At 39.2% G+C, this 14,404-nt stretch overlaps 1 protein-coding gene across 8 annotated transcripts in view; it reads left to right on the top strand.

The window, feature by feature from the left end:
- Positions 1 to 14,404, top strand: part of SHANK2 (SH3 and multiple ankyrin repeat domains 2) — a 410,725-nt gene that overhangs the window by 164,175 nt on the left and 232,146 nt on the right. For all 8 annotated transcript variants that reach the window (XM_067462710.1, XM_060765238.2, XM_060765278.2 and 5 more), the window contains 2 exons: positions 8,853 to 9,159; positions 9,710 to 9,879. In XM_067462710.1, the coding sequence (XP_067318811.1) occupies positions 8,853 to 9,159; positions 9,710 to 9,879 (477 nt within the window). The remainder of the gene's footprint in view (positions 1 to 8,852; positions 9,160 to 9,709; positions 9,880 to 14,404) is intronic.

The following is a 14,404-nucleotide window of genomic DNA, read 5'->3' as shown; positions in this document are numbered from 1 at the left end:
TGTGAAGCTGCCCTGAGTCACCTTTCGGGGATGAAAAGGATGGGGTACAAATACACAAAATAAATATATAAATAAATGATGTTTTGATGATGGTGTTTTTGATGATGATATTTTTGTTATTGCTGGATGTGGATTTTAGATTATGTCTTGAATTTTTGAATTTTGTTCCTTCTATGTTGTACACTGCTGTGAGTCGCCCCCGGGCTGAGAACAGCGGTATATAAGCAAAGTAAATAATAAATAAATAAATAAATATTTAGCTTGGACGAACACCGGCAGCCAGTGGAGGTGTTGTAACAGGGGAGTTGTCCACTCCCTGAACGGTGCCCCAGTTAGAAATCTGGCTGCCAATCTCTGAACTAGTTAAAGCTTCTGAACTATCTTCAAAGGTAGCCCCATGTAGAGAGCATTGCAGTATTGGGATGTAACTAGAGTGTGGACTACCATGGCCAAGTCCAGCATCTCAAGGTATGGAGGCAGCTGGCACACAAGTTTCAATTGTGCAAAAGCACTCCCGACCACCGGCGACACCTGGGGCTCCAGGGTCAGCAATGAATTCAGGTGCACCCCCAAACTGTGTCCCTGTGTCTTCAGCAGGAGTGTGACCCCATCCAGCACAGGCTGAAACTTCACACCCTGCTCTGCCTTCCAACTGACCAGGAGTACCTCTGTCTTGTCTGGATTTAATTTCAGCTTGTTTGCCCTAATCCAGTCCATCACCGATGACAGGCACTGTTTTAGGACCTGAACAGCATCCTTGGGTGGAAAGGAATAATAGAAGTGATGTTGGGTGTATGGGGAAAGGTGGATTATGAGCAGATTGTCACTTTAGTCCCTTTCTTCATGACTTGGGAAACTTTGCTGAGATCAGGATTGAATCCTTTGGGTTTGGTGGGACTGACTGGTATTATGTTTAAATCTGGATTCAGTAATTAAGATGCACTCCAAATCATATATTGAAATTTCATATAAGACAGAATGCTTTATGAGCAGGGATGCTATCACACACATGAAAAAAGATTCTGAGGGCCTTCCCTAGATCTTATGTTTAAAAAGCCACTATTAACACACTACATATATATTAGAAACTTCAGTCTGTTGAAGGACTAGAATTCAGGCAGCTAAATGGCCAATCAGTAGATAACCAATAAAAATATATTATTTTTAAAGGTTTACAGACATGTACCGTAGTACCAAGTTTATATTTTTCTTAATGTATCAACATTTGTTCTTGGCATTTCAAATTTTATGCCATATAGAGGTAGTGATTTAAATATTTATGCCCTGCCTCCCTGCCTATAAGGCCTATACATTAAAAGGCACACACTCTCTCAGTATGCACATGTCCATACACACTTATGAACACAATTTTCTTTTCCTTTTAAAATAAAAAATGGCATGGATTTATTTGATTTGCTAAATGATTGACACAGACATTTCTATGTTAATTGACTGAAGTGAAGTCATGCTGATTGCAATTCACTTCTTTTGTCTTTGTTAAAACATGTTAAAACAGTGTTAACACATAGTGGTTTTCTTATTTAAATTAGCATATTAAAATCATAATATTAGGTTTTAAGGAATAAGAAAAAGGTAGTTTCTGGGTTTAATTCCAGTAGTAGATACAGTCTTATCTCTTGAGTCAATGAGAATTTTTACACTGATTGCAGTAGAATGTGAATGTCATCAGCTAATCTCTATCAAGTGACAACCGTCAATGTGCATATATACGTTTCTGCAAGTTTTAGAATCATAGAGCTGGAAAAGACCCCAAGAACTACCCAATCCAACCCGTGTCCATGTAGTAACATGCAATCAAAGCACTCTTGACAGATGACCATCCAGCCTCTGTTTAAGAATCTCCAAAGAAGATGATTTCATTATACTCTGAGCCAAATTGTCTCAATGTTGAGGACATTCTTCCTACCATTCAGGTGGAATATCTCTTCCTGTATTTTACATGCATTCTGGATATATTCGAGGAGCTAATTCTCATAGTGGACCACAAGTTTATGGATGTACCACAATAGTTTCAGTTTGCACTGCCTTAGTTTTGCATCTTATTTATCATATTTTGGCTTTTTTGTAATGTTTGGCCCAGCAATTGTCAGCTTCAGTCCTTTTCCTTACAACCCAAAGGATGAAAGCTCCACCACAGAGTTCATTTGGAAAACTGTATGGTGCTGGCCTGTTATTTGGGAGTGGAGGGCAAGAGATTGCCCAACAACCCAGGACCCTTCTTGGGAAAGCTTAGGACTTATTTGCTTGTTATTAATAACCTGTGTGAAATAAAATCTTCATTATGTGCAAAATCCAATCAACTATTATGTTATAAATTCAAATTAGAAGCCATAGCAGTCATCAAACCAGACTTCCTTATCAATGCAAAGCTTTGCTAGTCTGCATGCCTTCCTGGGTTATAGAGCTCACTTCATTGCAATACTTGTCCAGGCTTTAAATCATTCCTTATCTTTGATAATGTCTGTGTCTTATAGAGATAAGGTCAGGAAAATAATGAAGTAATGAGTCAAAAGTTGCTATTCAGAATGTCAAAAATTAACAACTGTGAGCCTCTTTAAGTTAGACACAATGTGACGTAATTTCATCTCATTTTTTTAATCTCTCTCCCCCTCCTCAATTCTTCTAGTTTGTCATTTCTAATATATAATTGCCAAGCTCAGTGCCTTGGCACAATATACCCCACACAGGATATTTGACTGAAACTCTGTGTGGCTTCTTCTGCCCAGATTTTGTTTTGCAAAAATGCAAGCATGGGAATAGACAAACAGAATTTCAGTGTGTGCCATTCCTTACACCCCGGAACAGAGATGGGAATAATGCAGCCCTCCAGATGTTGTTGGGATTTTTTTAACCATTGGCTGTGTCAACTAGTCCTATTGAAATTTGCAGTTCAATAACACTTCAACAGCAATTTAAAGAAGTCTTTAATAAAAGCAATCATGAATTTACTCTTAAAAGTGACATCCATTTTGATGCATCTATGAAACTCAGTTCCTACTTCATCACACTAGAGAATGAATCCACTTCAAATCCGGTTTCTGCCTCCTGCAGAATTCTGGAGTGAGGCTGTTAAAGGTTACAAAACACAGAATTCTTCAGGAGGCAGAAACCGGATTTAAAGTTGATTCATTCTCTAGTGTGATGAGGTTAGGAAATAAAGAGACCCAATGATACTGTAACATGGTTTCTTATATATTGAGCATAATTATAGCTATTGATCTATACAACTGTTTCTAGGCTTATTTATTTATTAGTTGAAGTAGGAAAAACATGTCATTTCTACATAAATGTGAAAAGTTGCAATTTGGTGCAAACTCTCATTATTAGAGATATCTGAAAACATCTAACAAATTATGTGAAGATAATGTTTGCCACATAACATTGGCTGGCATTTCAACAACAACAACAAAAAAAAGAATATGTTCTGGGACTATGAGAGTTTACTCTTCACACACTTGCAGTATTTTCATATTGGTGGTTGTTATATGCCTTCAAGTTGTTTCCCAGCATATGGTGACCCCAAAGCAAACCTGCCACAGGATTTTCCTGGCAAGATTTGTCTAGAGGATGCTCGCCGTTGCCTCCATTTGAGACTGAGGATGATGTTGTGGAATTGCAGTAAGAAGGTGAATTTTCACTTTCTGAAAATTCCATCATTCTGTTTGTGCCTGTTGCATTGATATTGGAGGTTGTTGGCACATTGTTGGCTATTCTTGCCATGTTTGCATCAGCCCTGTACTCTGTTCTGATGATAGTAATGTGGATTAAAATTGGGTTTAAAATGCTATCTGTCTCTGCTTACCTACCCTATTTAGGATCCTACTTTGGTTATAAGAGAGCTTGCCAAACACTTCATGTTGGTGAGACACTTTTTAAACATGCATTGTTTCTCAACACAGTAATTCAGTTTTATTAGCAAACTGGAGGTTAAAAGAAACCTTTGTAAGAGATGTGGACACATACAAAAATTGTTATAATGAAATATATGGGGATGCAACGTATCTCATTAAAAGCTTTCATTTATGTTTTTAAATATGTAGGATTTGTAAGACAACATATATTTCCAAGATGCATTTGCGTGACACACCAACACACTGTTGCTATTGCAAAGTTTGGAAAGCTGTGCGTTATAGCATTGAAAAGTTTGATAAAGCAATGTTAGTTTGATAAAGTTTGATAAAGCACTCTGTCAGTTGACTGACAGTGCCTTAAATTTTACAAAATGTTGTAAGCAAAAATATGAAAATATTTGGGATGAGTCTTTTAAACATAATTTCTAAGGCTAGACATACTTTGACTATGAATTTTACAATTGTTTTTTTTTTAAAGTTGTCTCCCATGTGTCATTCTGGACAGACAGATGGGATACGTAAGCATTCTAATTTGTGTTAAAGAAGGCCATGGATTTACATAACATTTAAGCAGCATGTTGGGTAACATGTTCCAATTCTGAAAGCAGCAGAAGCCCCAATATTATACTTTCGAAAGAGGTGAGAATCTTTGTTTGATGGGATGACTTCTGGAGCCTAGCTTATCCTGATGACAGCCAACAAGTTGCACTTTGGGGATGAAAACTCCAATAACCTCAGCAGCCTTATACAAGCTAACTATACCCTGTTCTTGCAAAAAAAGAACACATAATTCCCGTGGCTTCTGCTATTCTTTCCCTTTTTAGACTCTTCCTTTTGAAGAGACACCTAAATCAGATGAAATACCACATCCCAACCCAATTATGTTTTAGTTGAAAAGCAAAATACATAATTTTATGATTACAAAGAGATAACCATGGTTTGTCATTGTGACAGTGAGATATTTCAGTTTTTTCTCTGACAGAAAAATTACTCCCCAGCAATGTCAATTGATGGTTGGTTCATGCTTTTAATGTGTCTTCAAGTCATATCAAGAGAAGAAACGTGCATAAAAGTGACATGACATGTACATCCAAGTTTGATAAGTGGGATCAATATTACCTTGCACTGTTCTCTGCACTTCATTTGCACTGCAATCTTGCATTGTCTATATTCATATGCAAGAACTGTCTAGTTGTTTCTGCATTTTGATTCAGTCAGGAAATTGTCATTTTGTTGGTTTTAGGCTTGCTACCATTAGACCTAGGCAGCATGGCCAGTGGTTGGGGGTGAAGAGGTGTTTCATCCCCCACAGAGGGCTGTAGGTTTGCCATCTTGGTGTAGAGACTTGTATATTAATATTTGACATTTGTACAATTACTATATACTCACACATATCGAAGCAGTCCTTTGAAAAAGACTGTGCGGTATTGCTACACATTACAGTAACCTTGGCTCCTGTGTGTCCTGCATTATTAGGTATGTTTTAATTTTCAACTGACCAAGATAGAGGCTCTCTTGGTCAGTTGAAAGGAAGATTAGTAGAAAAACATTCAGCCTGTGCTGGATGGTATCACATTCTCCCTGAAACCTTAATTTTGCAGCTTGGGTGGAACCTGGAGTCCTAGGTTTCAGTGGCAGCCAGGGGTGCCTTTGGTCAGTTATGGCTAGTGTGTCAGTTGTGCTTATTCTTGTAGAAGTCAGATCTGGTTATAGTAACACATACCATGATTACATTCTGTCTTGACTGTTGTAATGCACTATATGTGGACTGCATTTGAAAACTCTTCGGAAACTTCAGAGGGTCCGGAATGTTGTGGCCCAAATGCTGACTGGGGCAAGTCACAGGAATCATACAATTCCCCTGTTACAGTAGCTCCACTGGCTATACAGGGGAAGACTTTCTCTCTGTCCTGCCACCATTGATCTCTTTGGTGAAGACACAGGTGAAAGCCTTTTCAGTGGCTGCACCCAGCTGGTGGAATTTCTTGTCATGGAAGGCTAGCCTAGCCTTCTTTCTACTCTCTGTTCTCCTTCTTATTTGAACCGGCTTTTAGTGGATAGATTTTTGAGGAAGCTTTCTTATGGTGGTGGGAGCTCTAGTTTTATTTCTTCGAGATTTGAATAACTTTGTAGTGTGTAATTTATGGTTTTAAATCGGCAATTTGTAAATAGTGTGTCAGTTTTATTACTTTTTGTTAAATTGATTTTGTCCATTTCTCCAACACTCTGGAGAAAGGAAGCATATAAATGCAATAAAAAATAAATATACAAAAATGCAAGTGGGAAACTGAAACATAGAAATGTTGACTTCCTCTATGTCGACGTAATGAGATTTCAGGTGGAAAAAAATGTGAATTGTTAATTTGTTATTAACCACCATACAGTCCAGTGTACCTGAAATTTAATGTCTACTGAAAAGAATTGGAACTCAAGATCGTCTGGAGAGGCCCTGCTCTCGGTCCCACCGGCCTCGCAAGGGCGCCCGGTGGGGACGAGGGACAGGGCCTTCTCGGTGGTGGCCCCGCGACTTTGGAACTCTCTCCCTCAGGAGGCCAGAACCGCCCCATCCATCCTAACATTTAGGAAATGGGTGAAGACGTGGCTGTGGAGTCAGGCCTTCGATGAATGAGGACCCTGGATGGAAGTTGATGTAGATCCATCTTAATAGGACGACTGACCACTGTAGTTTTATATATAGTGTTTTTAAAGTTGTTTTTGTAATTGTGATATATGATATTTTAATGAGTGTATATGTTTTTTATGGCTGGAAACCGGGCTGAGTTCCTCAATGAGGTTGAGAAGCTCGATATAGAAAACTGTGAAATAAACAGTAGAAATTCACACTGCTTTCCTACTTACCAGTCTGCTTCTACTGAAACAGTAAAATACATGTTTTGCCCATGTAATGTTTATGTTTGTTTGAAAGGGTATGAAAACGTTCACCTCTGTTTTAGTTAAATGCAGTTTATCATTGTGTCTGAACTTTCAAACAAGGTTATTCATAACAATGCTTTAAAAAAAATTAGCCGACTTCACAAACTACAGTTTTAATAAACTATATTCCATTGTGCCATATAAAGCTAACCACAGCTTGTGGGGATTCTGACACAGATAAACTTCAGTAAATTAATAATAAGCCCTATTCAGGTGGTACTCACCACACTTGTCTGAATACAAGAGGGGGCAAACATCTCGTTCCAATCCTTTCTATCATCTCTTTATTCACATAGAAGCGGATGTGTCTGAAAATGAGAGGTTCCTATTCCCTTAGGCTTTTCATACAATCAAGATCCTTGGTTTTCTGGGGACTGTGATAATATGAAGAGCCTTTGTGAAAACAGGAAGTTCTCTTCTGATGTTGAAGGGTAGGAGGGTAGACAATCTTCTTTTTCTGTGTTCAGCAAAGTGGTTAGTAACAGGAAATAAAGGTGAAAGCTTCTGATCTCAACACAATAATATTTTAATATTATGTTCAAACAAGGCCATAGTACTAAACCTTTGAATTCTAACCTATGAATAACTTTAGATACAACAGTTTAGAGAGTTTTTCACAATAATATATAGACAATAATGAATGTTCTACACTTAATGTAATTAAATTGTGTTGTTTAATATGGTATTACCCAGATTTAATTTCACATATTTATACTTGTTCAGGTACTGAAATTATTATCCTAGATATGATATGTTCAACCAACTGCTTATCTTTGAATTTAATGACAAGATTTTGGTTTCCACTTACATTCCAGAATTTTAGCTTAAAAGGAAATAAATGGTTCAATTTTGGATCAAAATTACCAGTAGATTTTAAACTCATTTGCATTGTTAGTGTACTCAATATACAGAATACTTGAATTTCCCTTGGTGTTCAGTGAAGTTCACATGGACACATTCTGCATTGTTTGAGGTAAAATCAAAAACAATAATGTCTGTATGTTCTAACTTCCACAGTATCCAGTATTATAAGAGTCTTTATTTTGGAAGAAACATTTTTTTTGAATTTTCCAAATGTTTGGGGGAATATACTCCATAAACCGACCATAGAAAGATAAAAAGGGAATAAGTAAAAAAAGACCCTTTGACCTGTATGATCACTTTCCCTGCTCTTGCTACATTAAAAAAAAATTCATGGAACATGTTTTTATGCAATTGGTGAATACCAACAACTGTTTATGGTTTAGGAGTTAGAAATTATCACAATTCATTAATCAATGTCACATTCTAGTTCTAGATTTTATAGTGAAATATAATGGAGTTTTCAGTAATGCAGAGCTTTACAGCTTATTAATTCAGTGATTTTCTGGAAAAATTACCTTTAATTTTAATTGCAGTTTAAATATAATTTGAGTGCTCATATTGATTAGACAATCAGCCAAAGCTTACTTGTTTTTTCCCCACTTATTATGGGATTGCACCGTATCATGGTTTTGTTTTGTTGGGGTTTTTTGTGTGTGTAGGTGAGTGATCTGATATGTTCAAAGAAAACCAGATGCATTTGTTGATAATCATTTTGTGTTCTGGGTTGCTGTGAGTTTTCTGGCCTGTATGATCATGTTCCAGAAGCATTCTCTCCTGACATTTCACCCACATCTATGGCAGACATCCTCAGAGCTTGTGAGGTCCATTGGAAACTAGGAAAATGGGGTATATGTGTGTGTGTGTGTATTTGTGGAATAATGTCCAGGGTGGGCGAAAGAACTCTTGTTTGCTTGAGGCACATGTGAATGTTGCAGTTGGCCACCTTGATTAGCATTTAATAGCCTTGCACCCTGGACATTCCACAGATATATAAACCTCACTTGCCTAGTTTCCAACAAACCCCTCAACCTCTGAGAATGCCTGCCATAGATGTGGGCAAAACGTCAGGAGATAATGCTTCTGGAACATGGCTATACAGCCTGGAAAACTCGCAGTAACCCAATGATTCTGGCCATGAAAGCCTTTGATAACATTTTGTGTTCTGTTTCCCTTTCCATTTAGTGCCATTTAGAGAGGCCCCTACCTACTCAAATAGAAGACGGAGGCCACAAAGCACTTTGGCAACACCTCGTGTCTTGCTTCGATCCAACAGCGATAACAATCTGAACGTCAACGTTCCTGCCTGGTCAGCCTCCTCTTTAGCTTCTTCACACCGTAGCCTTTCACCTCACCTACTGCAGCAGATGCAGAATAATCCCAATGGAACTGTGAGAACTGTTGGGAGCTATACTTCATCTTCTCGGAGCCGCTCACCATCATTAAATAGGTTAGGAGAGGATGCAAAACGGCAGCAACACCGGCATGTCAGGTGATGTTTCAATATTCCACATTTTAATATGAAAATTATTGCATATGTACTTTTTTAGCATAGTAACCATTACAAGTCTAAATATAAATTAACGTTGCCCCATGACACCTCTCCTGAACCTCCCCAAATAAAGTGGAGGATAAAGTCAGAAAGAAAAAATGATATATCTGTCTGTTCCAATTTCTGGCAGGTGAAAGCATCAAATATGTTTGTTAATTTGTTACTATTTAAGATGGCTCTTCAACTTTGCTGTTTTGCATTTTTGTCTGCAATTGTATTTCTAATGTAGGCATAACTATTAAGTGCTACAAGCACCTGAATCATTATCTCAGTGCATGGGTTATTTTATTTAACCAGTGATTTAGAAATCTGGAGTCAGTTTTTCCCTTCTTGTGTTTGCAGTGAAAAAATAATATAATAAACTTACCTTTTTTTCCTTTTAGAAATTTATTTGATGGCAAGTGTTGCTTTTTGAAATTGTAGTAATCTGGTTGATATGCCCTTATTATTCAAAGCAAAATAATTTGATTTCATTTTGCTTTCCTTCCAGTGCCAGCTATAACCCCAGTGCCAACAAGGATGCTATATCTGCCTTGGAATATCAGGGTACCAAACGCAAACTGTACAGTGCTGTACCTGGAAGACTGTTTATTGTCGCGAAGCCATATCAACCTCAAGGAGAAGGGGAAATTCATTTGCATAAAGGGGACAGGGTAAAAGGTAAGTCCTTTTTTAAAATAAAAGTTCCTAAATGAATGGGTTTTTTGTTTTCTCTCTTTAAAGTTGAAGCAATGAAGCAAACTCACATATTTCTTGTTTCAGTTCAGTTTCTGAATCAGTCAGGTTAAAGTTTAAATCTGCTCAAGTTAATTTTGAACAAAATACATTTGAATCCTTTAGACGAATTTGAAATGGATCTTACCAAAATAAGAACATAATACAAATTATTAATTTGTGGTGCACAGAACAGGCTATTGGGCTTACAATTATTACTGTGAATCTTGCCTTCAATTAAATGATAATTAGGGAACAGTAAATACATAGAGCCGTTGATGGTGTAGTGGTTTGAGTGCTGGGCTCCGACTCTGGAGACAAGGCTCAAATCCCACTCAGCCATTGAAATCCACTGGCTGAAATTGGGAAAGTCACACTTTCTTAAATTTAGAGGAAGGCAAAGGGAAAAGCTCCCTTTTAAGAAATCTTGCCCCTGTCCCCCAACTCTATGATAGGCTCACTTTAGAGAGATACATGCGATGGAGCGGTGAGGGAGGAAGGGGACACCCGCCTAGCCAGCCAGATCAGCCGAATCAACCCTGGCGATCAATGGGGTGACAGATGTCGCAGCCAGATCGCCCTCACATGCGATGGTAAAACATCAAAACAGCTGGGCATCCCCTGGGCAATGTCCTTGCAGACAGCCAATTCTCTCACATCAATAATTAGAAAATGGAAGAGATACAAGGCTACTGATAATCTCCCTCAATCTGTGGCTCCACACAAGATCTCACCCCATAGGGTCAAAGTGATCACAAGAACGGTGAGCAAAAATCCAAGAACCACACGGGGGAACCTAGGGAATGACGTGCAGAGAGCTGGGACCAACGTAGCAAAGGCTACTACCATCAGTAATGCACTACGCCATCAGGGACTCAGTTCCTGCAGTGCCAGACATGTCCCCCTGCTTAAGCCAGTACATGTCCGGGGCTGACTGAAGTTTGCTAGAGAGCATTTGGATGATCCAGAAGAGTATTGGGAGAATGTCATATGGTCAGATGAAACCAAAGTAGAACTGTTTGGCAGAAACACAACTCGTCGTGTTTGGAGGAGAAAGAATGCTGAGTTGCATCCAAAGAACACCATACCTACTGTGAAGCATGGGGGTGGCAACATCATGCTTTAGGGCTCGTTCTCTGCAAAGGGACCAGGGCAACTGATCCCTATACATGAAAAATGAATGGGGCCATGTATTGTGAGATTTTGAGTGCAAACCTCCTTCCATCAGCAAGGGCACTGAAGATGAAACGTGGCTGGGTCTTTCAGCATGACAATGACCCCAAGCACACCACCAGGGCAACAAAGGAGTGGCTTCGTAAGAAGCATTTCAAGGTCCTGGAGTAGTCTAGCCAGTCTCAAGATCTCAACACTATAGAAAACCTTTGGAGGGAGTTGAAAGTCTGTGTTGCTCAGTGACAGCCCCAAAACATCACTGCTCTTGAGGAGATCTGCATGGAGGAATGGGCCAACATACCAGCAACAGCGTGTGCCAACCTTGTGAGGACTTAGAGAAAACGTTTGACCTCTGTCATTGCCAATAAAGGATATATAAGTCTTGAGATGAACTTTTGTTATGGACCAAATACTTATTTTCTACCATAATTTGCAAATAAATTTGTTAAAAATCAGACAAAGTGATTTTCTGGATGTGTTTTCTCATGTCTCTCATAGTTGAGGTCTACCTATAATATCAATTACAGGCCTCTCTCATCTTTTTAAGTGGGAGAACTTGTACAATTGGTCTCTGACTAAATACTTTCCCCCCTCACTGTACATTTATGCAACCATACATTTTGCCCTTAAAGTACAAAGTGTTGGTTTTGACCATTAAAGCCTTACATGGTTTGGGTCCAGGTTACCCACAGGATCGTCTCCCATACAATCTGCCCTGAACACTGAGGTCCTCCAGGGGGCATCTACTCCAATCAGCCAGAACCCGACTGGCAACCGTCACCCTGAGGACCTTTTCATCGGCCACCCCCAAGACTGTGGAAGGACCTACTGGAAGAGATTCAACAACTAGATCAGCTGTTGGAATTAAAGACACAATCAAAAACCCATCTCTTCTGGCAGGCCTACCTGATCAATTTTTAAGTTATGAATTTTAATTTGCATTTTATCTGTGAATTTTAAGTTGTATTTTACCTCTGTGTATCTTGTTGTAATGGGCTCCCTGGTGGTGCAGCGGGTTAAACTACTGAGCTGCTGAACTTGCTGACCAAAAGGTTGGTGGTTTGAATCTTGGGAACGAGGTGAGCTCCCACTGTTAGCCCCAGCTTCTGCCAACCTAGCAGTCCAAAAACATTCAAATGTGAGCAGATCAATTGGTACTGCTTCATGCAATCATTCTGGCCACGTGACCTTGGAGGCATCTATGGATAAGGCCGACTCTTCAGCTTAGAAATGGAGATGAGCACTACCCCCCAGAGTTGGACACAACTAGACTTAATGTCAGGGGAAATCTTTACCTTTACCTATTTTGTTGTATGTCTTTTAATAATGTTTTCTCTTGTTTTAATGATGATATATCCCACCTCAAATCGCAGGGAGAGGTGGGTAATAAATTCATCATCATTATTATTACTATTAAAAAGTGCTAAGGAGAAAGCTGAGATCGAATGATGAAACAAGACTGCATAAAGAGCAACACATTGTATGGGCTTGCAGGATAGTCAGCTAAACTTAATCTCTGGTAATCACAGCAGCAGACAGAGAAGCCTACATTAATAGAAAAGACACTTGATTAAATCTGCTTGTGAAAAAACCAGATTGAACTAATAGGTTCTAGCCAAAGCTAGGAAATTTCTGAATTTATAATGGCTTGCAAGCCGTATGGCAGAGAAATATGTGCCTGTTAAGAACTACATTCAGAGTTCTACTGACTTGATCTTAGCTAAAATGCCAAGAAGTGATCATTCAGAGGTTTTTGACACAGAGGGGAGAGGATTGTATAGCAGAGTTTTACATTCAAGTCACTATGGTTTTCACATAATTGAATGGTCCACAGCAAGCTGGAAAGTATCCTGTTTCAGCTTAGTTGTTGGTTGAAAAACATTCTTAGGATACCAAATACACAAAAAGTAACAGTGCTCTCCAAAAATATCTTTTCCAGTTAAAATGCCTTGACAATATTTCCTTTAACAGCCTCCCAAGGAAGCAACTAGTCAGCATGCAGTAGTGTTACTGCTGTAAGCCTGCTGCCGTAGGCCATCTTTCCTCCTCTACATACCATGACAGGGATTATAAAAAACATAGAATCATAGAGTTGGAAGAGACCACATGGGCCATGTAGTCCAACCCCCTGCCATGCAGGAAAAGTATAATCAAAGCTTAGAAAAGATGTTCTTCCCATTCCCTTTTTAGTGTTTCAGTAAAAGCTCCCCCCCCCCCCCCTTGAATTTGGAATTCACAAAACCATGGCACTTTGCTGATTGTATAGATCCAAAGGGAGAGCTGATTTCTTCACATTCTCCTCCCCAGCTGTACCTCCCTGCTGCATTTCCCATGCCGTTGTAGGCAATCTCATTATCCCAAGTGGAGGAAGGAGATACAGAGGGAAGGAGGTGGTTCTTTTCCAGATCCATCATCTTTGAGTTCTTTAAGGAAATTACTTCCTTACTTTACTTTAAGGAAGTTGTTTTTCCTGAACAAGAAGACTTGTAGATCATAAAGTCGTAGAAGTTCAAGAGACCCACACACCCGTATTTGAGAGTGGGCTCCACCCATGTTCACACCAGACTGCTCCCCAAGTATTTGACATGCAACAAAGGGACCTGTTGCATACAAAACCTTGGGGTTCTTTTTGCTGGGGTTGCATCTGGCTAGATTCTATCCTTCCTCATTTCCTCTCCAGGTAGCTGGGCTGGTCAGCAAAGAGACATTGTTGTCTCTCAGTGATGGGCCTACCATCAGATTTGCATGGGTTTGGAGATTCTCATGAGATTTAAGATTTTACAGAAGCTCAGGACTCTGTCAAGAGGAGGTTTTCTTGGGATTGAGACATTTTATATAGACCTGATTCATGTGATCCAGCTGGATTTGAGCTAGCATCTGACTGTGCTTTGAAAACCTGGCAACCTCACTAAAGGACCATCTGCTCCAACCCTCTACTGGTGCAGGAACTCATTCTGGAACCTGGCCATCTATATACTGTTCAAAAATCATAAAGACCCTCAGTTCCTTTTTTTATTGGATATATCTGGTACTTATGCCTTTGGATTGATTTATTAGAGATATTCAAGGGTATGATGCACTCTGCACTTTTGCTCTGATTATCTGAGACATCAGACTGGCTTCCTGTCTTTTCTCAGATCCAGCAGAGGATTTCTAGCCTCTGCAGCCATGTTGCCATTCTCCTATCACTGTTCTTTTATCCTAGTAAGCATAATTGCTTCCTGTCCTGACTGTCAAGCAGTCAAATGCTTTCTTGCCTTTTCAAAACAACTTCACCCTTTCTTCATTGCTGCATACT

This window comes from Anolis sagrei, chromosome 1 (genome assembly GCF_037176765.1).
Source record: "Anolis sagrei isolate rAnoSag1 chromosome 1, rAnoSag1.mat, whole genome shotgun sequence".
NCBI classification, from domain to species: domain Eukaryota; kingdom Metazoa; phylum Chordata; class Lepidosauria; order Squamata; family Dactyloidae; genus Anolis; species Anolis sagrei.
Note: the sequence above shows the minus strand (reverse complement) of the source record. Positions and strands in the feature narration are given on the sequence as shown.